The following is a 21989-nucleotide window of genomic DNA, read 5'->3' on the forward strand; positions in this document are numbered from 1 at the left end:
GAAAATGTAGTTGTTCGAAACAACCACTTGATGTCAGTAAAGCCATCGCAATCAGCAGTATTAATGTGGAGGGCTTTATTGTTGTCATTGTGGAATCCGTTTTATTGGCTGCATTTGGTTGAATGAAAAACGATAAAATTTTGGTAACAAAACTTTCCCGCAATGACATACCTTGTACGGGATCAGCTCTTGAATTGCTGGCGTACACAGTTTCGCGGGATTCGAGTACGGGTGCTTTTTGCGGGCGATCACCTTCGACAGATTCTTCATTGCTGCGCCAATAGAAGGTGGAAAGTGATGCAACACACTGTAATGAGAGAGAGAGAGAAAAAGAGAGAGGATATTAGCTTTGTAATTGATAAAAATATGACATTTATTGAAAAGTTTGGCCGAATCTTATATACCCTAAAACACAATATTTATATTCTTTTAAAAATCAGATTTTTTACAAAATATTTTCTGAGCACTTTACGTGGATTAAAAAAAACAGTAAGGAAAGTAGTAAAGTCGGACTGTGCAGACTATATGATACCCTTCACCACTTTCCATCCCTCGAAGAAATATACCCATGTCGGATAGATTTAGGGTCATCTGTGTTCCATGGGACGAATATATATGTATATGTGGGAGCTATATCGAAATATAAACCGAGTTTTCCGAAGCTTACCACACAACATTCTAGACTCAATTCAGTACGCTATGCCAAATTTCTTGAAATTGGAGGATATATAGGGCTTTGGTGCACAATTTACATTAAATCGGACGAAAAAAAAATATGTATATATATGGGAGCTATATAAATCTGAACCGATTTTCACGAAATTTGGCAGACATCACTCCATGTTCAATTCAGTATGCCATGCCAAATTTCGAGCAAATCGAAAGATATATATAGGGACCTTGTCGTACCATTTACATTAAATCGGACGAAAATATATATATGGGAGCTATATTTAAAACTGCACCGATATTCACAAAACTCACCACTCATCATTCCAGACTGAATTTAGTACGCTATGTCATATTTCGTGCAAATCAAAAGATATATAGGGGCTTTGGTGCACTATTTACATGAAATCGGACGAAACTATATATGGGAGCTATATCTAAATCTGAACCGATTTTCACGAAACTTGGCAGGCATCACTCTATGTTCAATTCAGTACACTATGCCAAATTTCGTGCAAATCGAAAGATATATAGGGAATTTGGTGCACCATTTAAATAAAATCGGACGCAAATATATTTGGGAGCTATATCTAAATCCACACTGATTTTCACGCAACTTGGCAGACATCAGTCTAGGCTCAATCCAGTACGTCAAGCCAAATTACGTGCAAATCGAAAGATATACAGGTACTTTTGTGCACCATTTACCTTAAATCGGACGAAAATATATATGGGAGCTATATCTATACCTGAACCGATTTTCACAAAATTTAGCACACATCATTCCGGACCTAATTCTGTACCCTATGCAAAATTTCTTACAAATCAAAAGAGATATAGGGACTATGGTGCACAGTTTACATAAAATCGGATGAAACTATATATGGGAGCTATATCTAAATCTGAACCGATTTTCACGAAACTTGACAGACATCATTCTAGGCTTAATTTAGTACGGTATGCCAAATTTCGTGCAAATCGAAAGATATATAAGGACTTTGGTACACAATTTACATAAAATCGGACGAAAATATATATGGGAGCTATATCTAAATCCGAACAGATTTTCAGGAGACTTTGCAAACATCATTGTGGATCTAATTCAGTACCCTGTGCCAAATTTCGTGCAAATCGAAAGATATGTGGGAACTTTGGTGCACCATTAAATTTAAATCGGACGAAAATAGATATGGGGCTATATAAAAGTCTTAACCGATTTTTCCCAATTTCAATAGGGTACTTCTTTGGGCCAAATTAGTGAGCTGTGCCAAATTTCATCGAATTCGGATTATAAATGCGACCTGTGCTTTGTTTACAATTTAAGACCACCAGACGGACGGAGATGCTTAAATCGACTCAAAAAGTGATTCTATGCATATGCTCAAAAGGAACTATGGGTCTATCTCGTTTCCTTTTGCCTGTTACAAACATATGCACAAAGACACAGTATGGTGAAGGGTATAAAAATTCCCGATGCCAGAAGGTAAATTTTATATTATTCCCCTGAAGAATTTTGTTGGCAACATTTAAGGGGACTTCATACTTCATAAGGATCCTGTAAGATTCCACCCAAATTTTCCACCTTATTTCCAAAATTTAAAGTATTTGTTAGTACTCACCTTCAATTTCATATCACCATTACGAAAATGATGTTGATCTACACGGAATTGGAGGCCCAAAATTGAGGTTTCCAAACCGTCACGACCCCACAAGATTGGATCGTATTTACGCAATTGATAGGGTTCAGCGGGTTCGCCATTTATGAACCATGCCAATTGAACGGCAGGTTTTGAACGACCAGCTGTGCAGTTGATGCGCACCGTGTCACCAATCTGATAGCGAGGACGGCCACCGGTTATTTTGGGAGCACCTTGGTCAGGTAAGGCTAGAAGAAAAAGAGGAAACAAACAAGACATGCAATTATTAAATGAACAAAGTTGAGAAAAAGAAAATTTAGAGTTTTTATTTTAAATACCAGAAAATTCTTCTATTTATATATGTACATATGTAACCCTGACTACTGAATTTAAGAATTCCTAACAAATTGGCAAAAAAAGAACTGCTTGATGTTCTTCACAATGTTTTCAAAGTGTGTGTGTATTTGTGTGCATCTCTTATGTCCCAGTGACCATGACTGCATATCCTGATCTCTCTCTCTCTGCGACCATGTACGTGTGACATTTTATCAACATGACATGTGCGTAGAATAGGACATTTGTCTCATATTCGGGGCCATAGTTTTTGTGTGTCAACTTTTTTGTTTGCGATTTCCTCTTTTTTCTGTTGCGAACCAATAAAAAAACTCCACTAGAAATTCAATATTTGACAACGTCAACTCATGAAAAAAGTTTTCGATTTTTTTGTTTTGTCCGCAGTTTTTCAATGATCAATTTTTATTTTGTTTTAACAGCTGAAAGGACATAGAAGTGCCAAAGAAAAAACACTGAACGGTACAAGCACAGAGTTTCAAACATTATGCAGCTAACGGCATTTCCACAAAAGATTTAAAAGTTTAGCTGCAGCTTTATGTTATTTGTTGGATTCATATGGTGTTTTTTCGTTTTCTGTTTTTGTTTTGATTGTAGATTATACATACATACGTACATATCAAAGTGAAATAGAAATAGAATTTCATAGAAAGGGAAAACAATAATAAAAGTTCGGAAATTATCAATTGATTAACAAAGTTGAAAAGAATGATTTTTAAAGAATTTGGAGAATTATCAGTGACTCGGATTTTAAAAGTTTTGTTTTGTAGGGGATTTTAAGATTATTTTCCTGAAGGATAATCAGAGGTGAGGATTTTTATGTAATTTTTTTCCTGGAGGATGATTAGAGGCTCAGATTAAACGATTTTTTTCTCTTAGAGGATTGTCGGAGATGAGAATTATTAAAGATTTTTTGTTCAAGGATCATGAAAATCGTGGATGTTTAATGAAATTGTCCTCTCCGGATATGGGAAGCGTCAAATTTTAAAGATTTTTTTCTGGTGGATTATCATAGGCTTAGATTTTTAAAGAAAACTTTTCGCAAGGATTATCAGAGGCATGGATTTTTAAAGAATTTTTTTCGCAAGGATTATCAGAGGCATGGATTTTTAAAGAATTTTTTTCGCAAGGATTATCAGAGGCATGAATTTTTAAAGGAAATTTTTTGCAAGGATTATCAGAGGTATTGATTTTTAAAGAAGTTTTTTTCGCAAGGACTATCAGACGCATGGATTTTTTAAGAAATTTTTTTTCGAAAGGATTATCAGAGGCACGGATTTTTAAAGAAATTTGTTTCGCAAGGATTATCAGAGGCATGGATTTTTAAAGAAATTTTTTCGCAAGGATTATCAGAGGCATGGATTTTTAAAGAAATTTTTTCGCAAGGATTATCAGAGGCATGGATTTTTAAAGAAATTTTTTTCGCAAGGTTTATCATAGGCTTTGATATTTAAAGAATTTTTTCGTAAGGATTATCAGAGACATGCATTTTTAAGGAAATTTTTTCGCAAGGATTGTCAGAGACATGGATTTTTAAAGAAAATTTTTCTGAAGGATATTTTCTTGAACTATTATCAGAGGCGTGGGTTTTTAAAGAACCTTTTTTCTGAAGTATATTTTCGTGAACGTTTAGCAGAGGCGTTGGTTTTTAAAGAACCCTTTTACTGAAGGATATTTTCTTCACGGTTTATCAGAGGCGTGGATTTTTAAAGAATATTTTTACTGAAGGATATTTTCTTCACGGTTTATCAGAGGCGTAGATTTTTAAAGAACATTTTTCTGAAGGATATTTTCTTCACGGTTTATCAGAGGCGTGGGTTTTTAAAGAATCTTTTTACTGAAGGATATTTTATTCACGGTTTATGAGAGGGGTGAATTTTTAAAGAACATTTTTCTGAAGGATATTTTCTTCACGGTTTATCAGAGGCGTAGATATTTAAAGAATATTTTGAAGGATATTTTCTTGAACGTTTAGCAGAGGCGTGGGTTTTTAAAGAACATTTTTACTGAATGATATTTTCTTCACGGTTTATCGGAGGCGTGGGTTTTTAAAGAATTTTTTTAAGGATATTTTCTTCACGGTTTATCAGAGGCGTGAATTTTTAAAGAACATTTTTTACGGGTCTTACAAAAGGTGTGGATTTTTAAAGAACATTTTTCTGAAGGATTTTTTCTTAAAGGTTTATCAGAGGCGTAGATTTTTAAAGAATATCTTTCTGAAGGATATTTTCTTAAAGGTTTATCAGAGGTGTGAATTTGAACTGTAGGTCGACATTTTTCCATGAAGGACTATAAAGTACAGAACATTTTTCTGAAGGATATTTTCTTGAAGTTTTATCAGAGGTGTGAAGGTCAACATTTTTCCATAAAGAACTATAAAATCTGGAACATTTTTATCGAACTATAAAGTCTAGCATTTTTGGATTGAGTATTATCAATGCTGGAATTGTGTATTTAAATGAAAAAAATCTTGAAGGATCAACAATACGTTTCCTGAAAAAAAAAATACTGAGGGCCGAAGAATTTTATACTGTCGGAATATAGAAGCTTGAAGCGTGATTTTCCAGAACTAACATATTTTAAAATTTAGCCTCGATTAATAGGCGTAATTAGGAGTCGCAAAATGTATGTCCATCGGCCTGTCCTGCTGGTGTTTATTGTGGCACATAATGGGAAATGAATCTACACTAATAAATAATTGTTTCAAGAAAACTTATTGAAGGATTTTTTTCAAACAAATGCTTTAAAAGGTATTCAGTACATAAAAGTTATCTGCCTCTGGATAATTTTTTCTGTAAAAAAGGTATTTACATTCTATAGGAGTCCATTAGAAAATCCAATATCTTTCTTTAAATGTTATATGTTTGCAGAACAAATCAAGAAGATTGCTCGGCTATAGAAATTCTACTGAAGGTTTTACATTCTATAGAGGACCTGTAGAGGGTCTCCGGTTTATGGATGCATTATATACATCGAAAACCTAATTTTTATAAATATCTGTGGAAGGCTTTGTGTCTACCGAAGAGGACCGGTCTTATATATATTTTTTTTTTAATCCTCGCCATTATTCTATGGAATTTTTGAAAATATGCTTTCATGTCTTTTTAAAAAATATTTTTTCAATAGGCGTGGATTTTTTTAAGGAAAATATTTTTTCAAGGTTTACATTAGGCCTGGATTTTATAATTTTTTTCATGCACTATGGACCCGTGACTGTTTTCTATTTATAGAAAAACTCTAGGAGCTTTCTGTCTACAAAAATCGTATAGTATTTTTTTTCTACAGAAAGACTTTAATATAAACAAACTATAGTAGTCCTTCTAGAAGGGTTTCTGTCTCTGCAAAATCTCTTCAAAGTCTTCTGTTTACAGGAGCCCTATATAAGGGCTGTCGTTTACAGAAAGCATATAAATATCAGTCTGCCTATAGGCGAGACCTATGAAAGGTCTCCTGTATTAAAAATACATCTAACAGATTTTTTATCTATAGATAAACCATAGAAGGAGTTTCAAAAAATCCCATATGTGGCCCTAAAACCTGTGGATCTATTAAAAAGAGGCTTTTACTCGATATTTTAATTTTTTGTTGCACATTCTAAATAACTGCATGTTTTCAATAATCAGCTTTTGAAAACCTTCAACCTTGCTTTGGTGCACATCCAGCTGTCACTGAAATTGAAAATTCAATCCTTATATAAAATGCCAATATATTTTTCCTATTCAAACAGGCTAGATGCTGCTTGTGTGTCACATTCAATTTGAGATTTCATCAGCTACCAATGTTTGTTTTTTTTTTTTTTTTGGTAAAAGGTGCCACACTCTCACACTCAGTGGAAGTCATGTTTTATGTTGCAATCAAACATGTGAAGGCACACACACAGAAAAACTATTACTTTGAAATTAAATCCTTTCGCGGCCTTTTAAGCCTTTGTGGCAATGATTTTGCTTGCTAGCCTGTCTGCCTGCCTGCATCACATTTCAGTTAGTTAGCAAAGCAAATCAGCAGTTGCAACAAAAAGTAATTTTTTTTTGGCAAATGTATATTTTTAATCGATGGTAAAACAACTTGCAACACAAGACCTCATGTATCAGTTCGTTCGTTTTGTTTTTGTTGTTGGTATCAAGCGTTTTTTCATTTCGGATACATGAGTTGCATTTAACAATTATTAAAAACAACCAATAACATTGTTTAGTGTTGTTTTGTTTTTATTATTTTTTTTGTTTCCACAAAAACATCTCTACATTTATCGTGGCCCGAATTCGTTTTTGTAGTTATTTCAGTTCTTTATAAAATTAATATCAGAATTTTGAGTGTGTGTGTTTTTTGCCCTCGTAATATATTCAACAAATATTTTTGCTGATTTTTTGTTTGTTTTTTACACGATTTTATTCTTTTGTTTATGGAATTGGGATTTTTTTTTGGTCCATTAAATACTTACATACAACAACCATATCACCATGTTCAGTAACTGTCTGAAATGAGGGTGCCTCCCCGGATACTTCACAGCGAAATCGGCCGGCTGATTGTAGGTTAACTTCGCGTAATGTCACCACAGCATCGCTTGAATTGTGAACCTGAAAAAATGAGATAACATGGAAAAATATTGATATTATTAATAATTTTTTGTTTTGAGTGATCTAACAAAAAAAAAAACGTATGTTTAATCACAGATATTTATTTAATCATTTTCAATTGGAAAAAAAACAATTAGTGGGAAAAATATGTTCAATATTGTGGTACCCACAAATTTCCAGAGAAATTATTGATAAGGACTCTCCTTGTATGGTTGATGATAAAAGGATCTGTGTTTGTTTTTTATAGAGAAATAGTTAAAATGTGAATTCGACGGATGATATCCGTTTTTGTGTTATAGTTAAAGTATTTAAATTCGACCTGATTAACGTCTGTGCGGAATAATGAAAAAAAATAATATTTGAAATATATAAATGGGAATTCTATTCAAAGATGAGAGTCCGTGATTGGTATTTAAACCAGTAAGGAAAGTAGTAAAGTCGGACTGGGCCGACTATATGATACCCTTCACCATTTGTATCCTAACAATTGCATGTCTATGTTCCCTCTTTCTTCAACCTATTCTAACTTTAATTTCATTCGAGCAGATTTAGAGCCGTCTGCGTAACATGGGGAAAATTTATGGAAAACGATTTATAGTAAAATTGATACACGCTATTCGGTACGCCGCGTTGTTAAAAATATAATCTATATGTGTGAGCTATATCTAAATCTGAACCGATTTTCAAATTAACACACATTAACACACATCTTTCTAGACTTAATTCAGTACGCTATGTCAAATTTTGTGTTAATCGAAGGATATATAAATGGATCTTGGTGCACCATTTACATAAAATCGGACGAAAATATATATGGGATATATGTCGAAATCTAAACTGATTTTCCCGAAACTCACCACTCATCATACTAGACTCAATTCAGTACGCTATGCCAAATTTCGTGCAAATCGAAGGATATAAAGAGACTTTGGTGCACTATTTACCTAAAATCGGACGAAAATATATATGAGAGCTATATCTAAATCTGAACCGATTTCCACGAAATTTTACACACATCGTTTTAGACATCATTCAGTACACTGTGCCAAATTTCGTGCAAATCGAAGGATATATAGGGACGTTGGTGCATCATTTACATAAAATCGAACGAACATATATATGGGAGCTATATCTAAATCTGAACCGTTGTTCACAAAATTTAACACACATCGTTCTAGACTCAATTCAGTACGCTATGCCAAATTTCGTGCAATTCGAAGTATATATAGAGACTTTGATACACCATTTTTCTTAAATCGGAATATATACGGGAGCTATATCCAAATCTGAACCGATTTTCAGGAAACTTGACACACATCATTATAGACCTAATTCAGTACGATGTGCCAAATTTCATGCAAATCGAAAGATATATAGGGACTTTGGTGCACCATTTACGTTACATCGGACGAACATATATATGGGAGCTATATCTAACTCTGGACCGCTTTTCATGAACTTTAACACACATCATTCTAGACCTAATTAATTACGCTATGCTAAATTTCGTGCAAATCGAAAGGTATATAGGGACTTTGGTACACCATTTACATTAAATCGGACGAAAATATGAGAGCTATATCTAAATCTGAACCAATTTTCCCACTTTCAATAGGGGTTGTCCTTGGGCCAAATATGTGACTTATGCCAAATTTCATCCAATGCCTATGAAAAATGATACCTTACCTTGTTTACAATTTAACAAGGACCGACAGACAGGCAGACAGACGTATGGTCGGACGGACATGCATAAATCGACTTAAAAAGTGATTCTATGCATATTCTCACAAGTAACCATGGGTAGTTCTCGTTTCCTTTTGCCTGTTACAAAAATATGCACAAAGACATAATACCCTGTACCACAGTGTGGTGAAGGGTATAAATATATATATATATATATACTTAGACCCTTGAGATGACAACCAACTTCCCATATTTCTCATGAACAAAATCCCTAAAAATCTATGTTAACTCACCATCATGAGAATTTTTTTTATCCCCACAACAATCTATGATAATATATCATATGCCACATATGCTATCCGTTTTATTTTATTTATTTAAATCGCCTTTGACCATCCAAAACAGAGATTACCAAATTCCATTACACTGACCAGGCAAAAGAGCAACCAACCAACCCACCAGCCAACCGACACTCAACTTGCAACACACATAAATCTTAAATTGTTTTCGTAACAATTTTACAACAATCGATTAAGCTTAAATAATATCCGGTTTGGAATTGAGTAGAGACGTGGGTTTTTTTCTCTCATCCACGGTGTTATTAGAATGGTGTTATGGCCATTAAACACACAAAAGAACGAACGAGCGAACGGACGGACGAACAACAACAATAACCGCAACACAAAAATCCATCATAGCTTCTAGTAAACAAATAGCTAAAGCATGTTAAAGTAGTGGATGAGGAGGCGGAGGAGGAGGAAGAGAAGCACTACAACAATGAAGAGTCTCTAGACTCGATTGTAACAAAAATATATTTAACAGGCAATCCAGTCGGAAAAACGAGCTACTTCAAGCTGTAATGGCCACTGTTCAAAAGCACTACAGAGACTCAGGGAGAAACAGAAAAAAAAAAAACAAAAGGGCCGTGAAATGGTTGTTATAAAATTGTTTCAGTAGCTGGTGTTGTATGGCTGATGCGATGGACGATAATGTTTTATCTAAAGTTAAACATGATTATCATCAAACAGTGATAGTGCGGCATAAGTTGCCCCTGTATGTCTGAACCAGACGACGTTGTATCCTTGCACTGAATCAACTGACCATATGGATGGATGTTCTCCATATAGTATATTGATAGATGATTTTGATATTTGGCTCCTTATGTAGGTAGCCGTTTGCCAGAAAAACTCACACACACACACACAAAACTGGCGAGAGCTTAACAAATGAACAATCTTGGTACAATGAGTGAGAGAATTTATTACTGTTCACCAATGCTACACCAAGGCAGGGAAATGGAAAACACAATCCATTTGTTGCCAAAGTGGAATGGTGAACTGGCTGGCTGGTCGGCAGACATTACCTACCAGACGGCTAAGCTTATATTAGCCAAGTTATATGAACATTTTAGTACCGGTAGAGGTGATAGTCGTTCTGCTGAGCTCTTTGAAATTGTAAAAGCACGCACGTAAAAATTGTTAGAGAGAAGTTGATTTGCAATTCGTTTGCTTACTTTACAAATGCGTTAAGTGTTTCGGCCAGGCAACCACGCGTTATGGACTCGTGAGGTAGTTAGCCACAACTTTTCCATTACAATTACGTGGAAAAAATATTTTCATTTGAAATATGGCATTGAACTTTACGCTAGGCTTACTACATTGCAGGACTTTTGTCTGGATTGTTGAAGGACTAAAATCCTTGTTAGGGTGTCGTATTCAAGTAGAGGAAATTTAAATTGGATCAGGTTGATTCAATGAGCTGATAATTGTGTGATCTATTAACTAAAAATGTATAATGGACAGGTGACATGAATAAAAACCAGTAAGGAAAGCAGTAAAGTGGGACGGGGCCGACTATATGATAACCTTCAGCACTTTGAGTATACTTCACCACTTTGGGTAACCTATACTAAACTCTTCATTTGGATAGATAGAGAATGAGACAAAATTATGTAAATCGATTTAAAGCAAATCTCAATCGGACACTCTTTGATTATTTGAAACCTACTAAACATGAATCGGTCTACGAAAAGCAATTACCTCACTCTATATACAATTTTGTACGTTGTGCAAAATTTCGCGTCAATATGACAAAAATTAGGAAAATATTAATGGAAGCTATTAAATATTAATGGAAGCTATATCTAAACCGATTTCAATGAAATTTGTCACAGTTAGCTAATACTACTTTTATCACGTTTTGTGCATATCGGCCATATTTTGGGTCCTTGGTGCATCATGTACTTACAATCGGAGGGAAATATATATATATATATATATAGGAGCTATATATAAATCTGAACCGATTTAGTTGTGCACAATTTTGAAAACCGATTTTCACGAAAACTAGCATTCTAGACTTAATTTAGTACGCTATGCCAAATTTTGTGCAAATCGAAAGATATACAAAGGCTTTAGTACGCCATCTACATTAAATCGGACAAAAATATATATAGGAGCTGTATCTAAATCTGAACTGATTTTCACGAAATTTAATACTCAGCGTTTTAGACTTTATTCAGTACGCTATGCCAAATTTTGTGCAAATCGAAGGATATATAGGGACATTGGTGCACTATTTCCCTAAAATCGGAGGAAATTATATATGGGAACTATATCTAAATCTGAACCGATTTTCACGAAATTCGACAGGCATCGTTCTAGACTTAATTCAGTACGCTACTCCAAATTTCATGCAAATCGAAGGATATATAGGGGCTTTGGGGCACTATTTCCCTAAAATCGGACGAAAATATATATGGGAACTATATCTAAATCTGAACAGATTTTCATGAAATTCGACAGGCATCGTTCTAGACTTCATTCAGTACGCTATGCCAAATTTCGTACAAATCGTAGGATATATAGGGACTTTGGTGCACTATTTCCCTATAATCGGATGAAAATATATATGGGAGCTATGACTCTGAACCGACTTTTCCCAATTTCTATAGGGTTTATCCCGGGGCCAAATATATGACCAATACCAAATTTCATTCAATTCGGATGATAGATGCGAACTGTACTTTGTATACAATTTAACAAAGACAGACGGACGGACGTACAGACATGCATATAAATAGATTCTATGCATATTCTCAGAAGGAACCATGTGTCTATATCTTAAAAATATTTTTTAAGGACTAATATAGGCGTGGATTTTTTTTAATTTTTTAAGGACGAACATGGGCGTGGATTTCTATACCCTACACAACTATGTTGTTAGGGTATTATAGCTTTGTGCAGCCCCAAGAGTTTGTAACGCCGCGAAATATTGGTCCTAGACTCATCTTTAAGTATACCGATCGTCATATCTCGACTAGCTGAGTCGATCTAGACATGTGTGTCCGTCCGTCCGTCTGTCCATTATAATTTGTAAACACTATACAGGCCACAGTTATGGACCAATCTTCACGAAATTTTTCATGTAGGATGGGTTCTGGCCAATGAAGACCACTATAGTTTTATCTAAAGATCGGTTAATATTTAGGGGATGATGTGGACCAAATACTTAATTTTTGTCGGGTTTTTCTGGTCGCTCCAGAGGCCGCAATTATGGTCCAAACATCACGAATTTTTACATGGAGAAGGGGATCGGGCCAAAGAGTAAGCATGCCTGTTTTGATAAGGATCGGTCAAATGAACGCTGACTTTTGTGTGAAAAATGACAAAAATCTATAGGGAATATATTTACTCCTGAAAGACATAGACCCGAGGAGTTGACAGTATATCCAAGAGGAGTGGTTGACCTTTAAATTGATACCAATTATATTGTCGTATGTACTCGGATGTGGGGGTTACACTTAAATATTTACAGGTGACTACGTATTCAGATATTATTTAGTAACCCATTATCACTCTAGAAAGCGGAACTATAGCGCTGATCGCTTTGAAATCTTACATGAGGTTCCGGGTATAGTCAAGGACAACGCCTATAATTTTCGGTGATGATCAGATAATAATTTTGGAATGAAGTGGACCGAAAACTTAATTTTTTGTGTTATTTTCGAGTCGATCTATAGACCACAAATGAAAGCCGAACATCATACCACGGTGAAGGGAATCTGGACAATAGCTGTACTGAATACTCGTAATATTCGGAAAATATGTTAATGTGAGGAAGAGGTGCTGTTTACCTCTATCGGGCAAGAGGGTGCAAATACTGCCAGGCTCGGAATAAAAATCCGCGGAGACAGTTCTGCGGTAGTTGCTTAGGGTATCGTATGGTCGGCCCTGCCCGACTGTACTGCTCCGCCCACTAGTTTTAAATTATTTTTAGGGGACTAACATAGACTGGATTTTTTAAGAATATTTGTAGCGTTAGGGTTTTTTGAAAAATCTATAAAATAAAATAAAAATATTTTTCTAAGGACTATTAAAGGCTTGAAATTTAACAGAAGGATATTTTGAAATACTACCAAAGAAGTGAAGTTTAATAAAAAATATTTTTTTGTCAATAAGGTGTGGATTTTTACAGAAATATTTTGCCCTGGACCGACACAAAGGTTTGCATTTTTAAGAAATATTTTTCAATGATCAACACAAAGGCTTAAAGTTTAAAGAAATATTTTTTCTGGGACCATATAATGGGACCACTATATTTTTAAGGGATATACAAGGAGTGGATTTCTTATTTTACAAGGGCCTACTACAAGGCGTGGATTTATTTTCTCAAGGACCAACACAGGGCGTGGATATTTAAAAATATTTTCTCAGGGTCTATTAAATTCGCGCCTTTTTTAAAGAATATTTTTAAGAAATATCAGAGGCGTCCATTTTTAAAGAAATTGTTGTCAAGGGCTATAAGAGGGTTGGGTTTATAAAGAAATACATTTCAAGGGCTATAACAACTGATGAGCCTTATATAATTTTTTTAAGTACATGGACTAATTTAGAGTCTCCTGAATTTTTAGAATTTCGGGAATTTTTAAAGGGTTTAATGGCTTTAGCATTTTTCAAGTGTTCTTCAAATTAAACTCTCTTGCATGCTATCTAAGTTCTAGTGTTTGTTCTAGGCTTTTCTTTCATTCAGAGGCTTTTCCATGAATGTAGTCTCTATAGCAGAATGTATGTACTTAACCATCTTCATATATATCAACCTGAAGTACTTTTTCATTTAGCTACTTGACTATTTAGAAGCTACAGTGTCACTGTCATTGCCACCTATTCAAGTAGTCACTTCAATAATACACAGGATTCATCCATTAACATTCTATCACATCGACAAAGGACGAGGAATGCAACACTACTTGAAAGTATCCTTTTGTGAGAGTACATTCTCGCCTACAAAAAAAAAGTACAATGGCGGAGTGGCTTTAAACTGATATTATTTGCCATACTTGAAAGCAGAGTATGCCATCTGCAAAGCTCATAAGTTTAAGGTTGCAATGAAATTCAAAGGAAATGGCAACAAAGGATAATTAATAAATTTAATAATTATATATTTTACAATAAGATATTTAAATTTTATGGGATTTTCTATTCAGTCTTATTAAATATTTTTTTCATTTCATTTTTTTCTTGTGTTTGTTAGTTATACCATTTTGCATTTTGCCTGGTGTAGTATCCTTTAATAAAACACCTTAAATAGCTGATAAAGGATATAACACGAAAACGAGCAAATATAACCGTATGCTACTGCGCTAGTGGTACTTACATCAACTGAAACACCTGGCAGCAGGAATGTTTGTGCTGGCGGCATATCTCTGGGTACATATCGATAGAATTCATTGCCATCCTTATACCATTTTACCGAGTACAAAGATTCACCATCCAAATCATAGAGGCACTCAAGCTGTGCTGCTGAGCCCTTAACCACGTAATTTGGTATACGTACTTCCACCAAACGCAAACAGTGTGAGAAATCTAGAGGAGAGAAAAAAAATAGAAAAAAAAAGATGAGAACAGGAAAAAAACACAAATCAGTAACAGAAAAAACTGAATTAGTACCGGCAATACACAGACATTTAAACTGAAATAGTTTTTGTAGATAATAGTCAGCCAGGCAGCCAGTAGATATAGAAGGGCTTAGCTGGCATACACGTTGTTTTCTTCAACAATTTTGTTAAAGAGTCGAAGATAAATGGGATTTTGGTATGCTACACATTGCCTTTTCGAACAGTTAGTTTTTTTTTTGAGTTCCAAAAAAAGCTTCCTCTAAAAACACGCTTATTTTTTTGCTTGAAATATAGCCATGTTGAAATAGGATTTTAGCCTTCTCACGTTAGATTTTTTTTTCGTTTGGTGTATATTTGTGTAGATTATATATTTAAGTCTGGGATTTTTTTTTTTTTTTTTGTAAATTTGTTTTTAGGGGCAGGGTTGCCAGCAGGAAATTTTTCTGAAACAATATTTTTTTCAAGGGCCAATATAGGCGTGGATTTTTTAAAGACTATTTTTTCAAGGTCCAACACAAGCGTGAATTTCTTTAAAAAATGTTTACAAAGGCCAATATCGGTGTCATTTTTTTCAAAGAATTTTTTCAATGGCCAATATCTGTGTGGATTTTTTCAAGGACTGTCAAAGGCTTATATTTTTTAAAGATTATTTTTAAGGACCAATACAATGCTAGGAATTTCTAATGTATATTTTTTCAAGGGCCAATATATACGAGGATTTTTAACGAATACAAGGTGTCGACTTTTTGGTGAATTTTTTTAAAGAAAATTATAGATTTTTTAAAAATATTTTTTCAATGACCACTACAAGACGTAGATTTTTTAAAAGAATATTTTTTTGAAGAACTACAAAAGGCCAAGTTTTTATACCCTACACAACTATGTTGTCAGGGTATCATACCCTTTGCAGCCCCAAGAGTTTGTAACGCCGCGAAATATTGTTCCTAGACCCACCTTTAAGCATACCGATCGTCATATCTCAACTAGCTGAGTCGATCTAGACATGTGTGTCCGTCCGTCCGTCTATCCATTATAATTTGTAAACACGATACAGGCCACAGTTATGGACCAATTTTCACGAAATTTTGCATGTAGGATGGGTTCTGGCCAATGAAGACCCCTATTTTTGGTAAAGATCGGTTAATATTTAGGGGATGAAATGGACCAAAAACTGAATTTTTGTCTGATTTTCTGGTCGCTCCAGAGGCCGTAATTATGGCCCACACTTAGCGAAATTTTACATGGAGAAGGGGATAGGGCCAAAGAATAAGCATGACTTTTTTGATAAAGATCGGTCAATATTTAGCGGGTCAAATGGATCCTGACTTTTGTGTGAAAAATTACAAAATTTGTATTCTATAGCGTATATACTTAATCCTGAAGGACATAGAGAAGTTAATAGTATATGCAAGAGGACTGGTTGACTTGATACCAATCATATTGTCGTATGTACTCGGATGCGGGAGTTTTACTTAAATATTTACAGGTACTTACGTATTCATTTACTATTTAGTAACCTATTACCACACTAGAGGGCGGAAATATAGCGCTGATCGCTTTGAAGTTTTCCATGGGTATCCAAGTATGGTCAATGACAACGCCTATAATATTCGGAATGAAGTGGACCGAAAACTTAATTTTTTGTGTTTTTTTCGAGTCGATCTATAGGCCACAATTGAAAGGAGAACATCACAACACAACCCACGGTGAAGGGAATCTGGACAAGTAATTAGACCACTAGCCGGTCAAGAGGGTGTAAAAATCGCGAAATATTGCCCTAGCTCAGTATATAGATCTACAGAAAGTTATGTTTTCGTGCAAGTTGTGTAGGGTATCATATGGTCGGCCCCGTCCGACTATACCGCTCCGTTCACTGGTTTAAGAATATTTTTTAAAGGCTAAAGAGACTTACATAGTTTTATGGACATTTTTTGAAGGACTATTATATTTTTTTAACGACCATAACGATCATAGATTTTGTAAAGAATATTTTTTCGATGGCCATTAGAGTCATATACGCCTTTCACCACTTGAGTACATACAACAGATGATAATGTGTACAATATCCTGTTGATAGAAGAGACATAGCATCATCTGTGTCGATTTCAAAAATAAACTTTACAGATGTCGAACTGAACCAATCGCACCGACCATTCACAAAAAATTGAACAAAACTATATATGGAAGCTATATCTAAATCTGAACCGATTTTAACAAAACTTCACAGACATAAGTCTGGACTTAATTCAGTACTCTGTGTAGAATTTTGTCCCAGTCGGACAAATATTGGGAGTTTGGTGCATCATTTAACATAAAATCAGACGAAACTATATATAAGAACTATATCTAAATCTGAACCGATTTTAACAAAACTTCGCAGACATCAGTCTGGATCTAGTTTAGCACTCTGTGCAAAATGTTGTCCCAATCGGACATATATTGGGAGTTTGATGCATCATTCACAAAAAATCGGACGAAACTTTATATCTAAATCTGACCGATTTTAACAAAACTTCGCAGACATCAGTCTGGATCAAATTTAGTACTCTATGCAACATTTTGTCACAATCGGACAAATATTGGGAATTTGGTGAATCATTCAAAAAAAAAAAAAAAATCGGACGAAACTATATATGGGAGCTTTATCTAAATCTGAACCGATTTCAACAAAACTTAGCATGAATAAGTATGGACCTAATTCAAATTTCGTCCCAATCGGACAAATATTGAGAGTTTGGTGCATCATTTACATAAAATCGGACGAAACTATATATGGGAACTATATATAAATCTGAGCCATTTTTCTAGCCATTTTTCTAATTTAAATGGAGTTCGTCCTTGAGCCAAATAATTGAACTGTGCCAAATTTCATCCAAATCCGATCTTATATGTGACCTGTACTTTGTTCACAAATCGACTCAGAAAGTGATTCTATGATTATTCTTGTTTCCTTTTGCCTGTTACAAACATATGCAGAAAGACATAATACCCTGTACCACAGTGTTGTGAAGGGTATAATGAGACCCTACCATGGCAACTCTGCTGTTATCCTTTTTTTGTATGATCTGTGTTATCTTATTTATATATATTATAGTCATATTAGATAAGTAATGGTCAGTTTGGTTGTCTTGTTGTTGTTTTTATTTTTTGACTAACTTATTTGTATGCTTTATCTCGCACTCAATCTTCAAATCTACACACACAGACAAGAGTTAAGTGTTTTAAAGTGGTTTCCTAATAGTTTAGCCACGTTTGCACAAATCTCATTTTCATGTACGTCTTTTTTTTCCTATTCTATCCTATGCTCTTCATTTTCACAGGAAAAACATGATTTTTAATTGAGTGTTGGTTGGTTGGTTCTTGTTGGTTTGTTTGTTGGCTTTCTGCTTTTCTAGTTTGCAGTTTTGTAAGGGCATCATTTAATTTAATTAGCAGCAGTAAGAGCAGTAGTAGTCATGATTATAAGAGAAAGAGTAGTTTTTGACCAGCAATGAACATAATATCTGGCATTATCACATTTATATTGTGTGGTTAGTTGTATGTATGCATGTGTGTGTGTGTATGTGTGAGTGTTGTGAAGAGTGTAAATTTTAATTGATTTAACATGAATACTCAATTTAAAATTTATAAAAAAAAAAATAAGAAAAAAAAACAACATCAATTGTGGTAAGGAATTTGTTTGTTATGTTTTTCTGCTGTGATTTTCTTTTAAAATAAGCAATTAAGAAACAAATCAAGGATAATAGGCTGTTACAGGATGAAATTGGATTGACCACAAGATTTCACACATTTTCTCCAGCTACGTATGTATATTAATTTTGTCATTTCATTTGCAACATTTCGAAATATTCAAAGGATGATATTAAAAAGGCATGGATTTTTAAAGACTATTTTTCAAGGACTATTAAAGAGATGACTATTAAAGGCGTTGATTTGTTAAAGAATATTTTTCCAAGGACTGTTAAAGGCATGGATTTTTTAATAAAATATTTTTTCAAGGACTATTAAAGCCACGAATTTTTTAAAGAATATTTTTTGAAGGACTACAAAGAGCATGGATTTTTTAAAGACTATAAAACAATTTTTGCCTAACAAAGTTCTCACACATTTGGAGCTATTTGATCTACATTTTGAATATTCATTACGAATTTATTCAATTTTTTGTACCCTTCACCACACTGTGGTACAGGGTATTACGTCTTTGTGCATATGTTTATATATGCATTGAGAATATACATAGAATCACTTTCTGAGTCGATTTATGCATGTCCGTCTGTCCGTCTGTTGGTTTTAAATTGTAAACAAAGTACAGGTCGGATTTATGATCCGAATTGGATGAAATTTGGCACAACTCATTTGTTTGGCCCAAGGACGAACCCTATTAAAATTGGGAAAAATCGGTTCTGATTTAGATATAGCTCCCGTATATATTTTCGTTCGATTTAAGGTAAATGGTGTATCAAAGTCCCTATATATCATTCGATTTGCACGAAATTTGGCATAGCGTACTGAATTAAGCCTAGAATGATGTGTGCTAAGTTTCGTGAAAATCGGTTTAGATTTAGATATAGCTCCCATATATAGTTTCGTTCGATTTAAGATAAATGGTGTACCAAAGTCCCTATATATCTTTCGATTTGCACGAAATTTGGCATAGCGTACTGAATTAAATCTACAATGATGTGTGCAAAGTTTCGTGAAAATCGGTTTAGATTTAGATATAGCTCCCATATATAGTTTCGCCCGATTTTAGGTAAATAGTCCACTAAAGTCCCTATATATCTTTCGATTTGCACGAAATTTGGCATAGCGTACTGAATTAAATCTACAATGATGTGTGCGAAGTTTCGCGAAAATCTGTTCTGATTTAGATATAGCTCCCATATATAGTTTCGCCCGATTTTAGTTAAATAGTCCACTAAAGTCCCTGGAAATACTCTGATTTGCACGAACTTTGGCACAGCGTAATGAATAAGGTCTAGAATGATGTGTGCAAAGTTTCGTGAAAATCGGTTCAGATTTAGATATAGTTCCTATATCCGATATTCGTCCGATTTTAGGTATCTTTCGATTTGCACGAAATTTAGCATAGCGTACTGAATTAAGTCTAGAATGATGTGTGCAAAGTTTCGTGAAAATCGGTTCAGATTTAGATATAGCTCCCATATATACTTTCGCTTGATTTTAGGTAAAAAATCCACTAAAGTCCCTGGAAATATTTTGATTTGCTCGAATTTTGGCTCAGTGTAATGAATAAGGTCTATAATGATGTGTGTTAAGTTTCGTGAAAATCGGTTCAGATTTAGATATAGCTCCCATATATATCTTCGTCCGATTTAACGTAAATGGTGTACCAAATTCTCTGAAAATCATTCGATTTGCACGAAATTTGTCATAGCGTACTGAATTAAGTCTAGATTGACGTGTGCTAAGTTTCGTGAAAATCGATTGACACAACGTTTTGAAGTAATATAAGTTAGTCTCTGGCAAATGTTTCCCTGAAATCGGTTCAGATATAGACGACGTCTGTTAGGATACATATGTGGAATATACCCAAAGTGGTGAAGGATATCATATAGTCGGCCCAGTCCGACTTTACCACTTTCCTTACTGATTTTCTAAATGTAAGTGTTTATGTTCCACATATATTTCTATTGGCCTTTTCATCCTTCTGAATAAGTTTTCAATTTTCTAAAAAAAATAAAATTTATTTCAATATGTGAGGCACATAAAACCAACAAAGAATGAGAAAAAATCCAATATTGATTCTGCTTTTTTTAAATTTATTACTAACATTGTTTACATTAATATTTTTGCTAATTTTATATATATATATATATATATCTATGGCCTTAATTTGTCTTTCCATAAGTCAACATCTGCCATTTATAGTCAATTACAACAATCAGCACAGAACGGAGAGAAAGAAAAGAAAAACAAAGCCAAACGATGTTCATAAATTTTAGATGCCTTAAATGTCAGTTCATCGAAGGACAATCAAAGTCACAAAAGGTAAAACAAGGAGATAAAAACAAAAAATTAAGCAAAAAAAAAAAAAAAAAATAGAAAATTGAATTGTGGCCATGGTTAAGGTATTTGTTTTTCTTCTATATTTTTTTTTATCAAGCATGACGTCATGAGATTTTGTCTTTTTGTGTTCTGACCTGGCCTTAAATTCATTGAATAGGAAAGTCTGCTTTGTTGTTATTGGCATTTCATGTCCATGGATGACGATGATAATGATGATGATGGGGGATAATATAGTTAGGAGACACAATGATTCGATATGTTTTCCAACAAAAGATGTGGGTGCCATATATATCGCATCACATGTGTGTATGTGTGGTTATATATAGCATGTGTATATATACTATATATATTGTTCGATTTCCAAAAGTAAATTTCTTGATAATAGAAACAACATGGCATTCACATGCAAGGACACTTTCCTTTTGCAAAATGCATTCACCTAAGCTTTCAAGGAAAACCGAAAGACTGTCTTCATCTTCGTTTGTTTTTGTTTCCTTGGGCTTTGATTCCAGGTTTCTTCGTTATGTTTTTGGGTAAATGAAACAAAATAAATATTTAACTACAATAAAATAAACACAAGCACGTATAGAGTAAGAGGCAATATCACAGACACACACACACACATTCTCACACAATCATACACACAAAACATAAGTAGATGTATATCTAAGTTAAATAAACATGGCAAGATGCCTATGCTACGTACCTGGAACCATAAAGATAAAGGATTGCCAATTTTGAGATTTTTATAAAAATGTCTTGAAGCGAAGATTTTTTTTATAAAATAGTTTTTCAAGATTTTTTTGAAGAATATTTTTTTTTGAGGAATAAAAAAGGCATGGATTTTTTTAAAGAATATTTTCTTTATTTACTTATAAATCCAAATTTTGTGCAAATTGAAGGGTATATAGGGACCTTGGTGCACCATTTACATAAAATCGGATCAAAATATAAGTGGGAGCTATATCTTACTCTGAACCGATTTTTACAAAATTTAACACACATTTTCTAGACCTATTCCAGTGCGCTGTGCAAAATTTCGTGCAAATCGAAGGATATATAGGGACTTTGGTGCACCATTTACATAAAATCGGACGAAAATATATATGGGAGCTATATCTCAATATGAACCGATTTTCACGAAATGTA

General features: G+C 34.1%; 1 protein-coding gene across 1 annotated transcript in view; it reads right to left on the bottom strand.

Moving 5' to 3' along the window:
• Positions 1–6: 6 nt before the first annotated feature.
• LOC133335064 (uncharacterized) overlaps positions 7–21989 on the bottom strand; it is a gene marked incomplete at its 3' end in the record, with an annotated part of 70040 nt that continues 48057 nt past the window's right edge. The window contains exons 2-5 of the mRNA XM_061543367.1: positions 14570–14790; positions 7096–7231; positions 2289–2554; positions 7–307 (exon numbers count right to left, since the gene is read on the bottom strand). Of these exons, the coding sequence (XP_061399351.1) occupies positions 7–307; positions 2289–2554; positions 7096–7231; positions 14570–14790 (924 nt within the window). The remainder of the gene's footprint in view (positions 308–2288; positions 2555–7095; positions 7232–14569; positions 14791–21989) is intronic.

This window comes from Musca vetustissima, unplaced genomic scaffold (assembly GCF_032173495.1).
Source record: "Musca vetustissima isolate MV318-11 ecotype Yass unplaced genomic scaffold, APGP_CSIRO_Mvet_v1 utg191775, whole genome shotgun sequence".
Taxonomy (NCBI): domain Eukaryota; kingdom Metazoa; phylum Arthropoda; class Insecta; order Diptera; family Muscidae; genus Musca; species Musca vetustissima.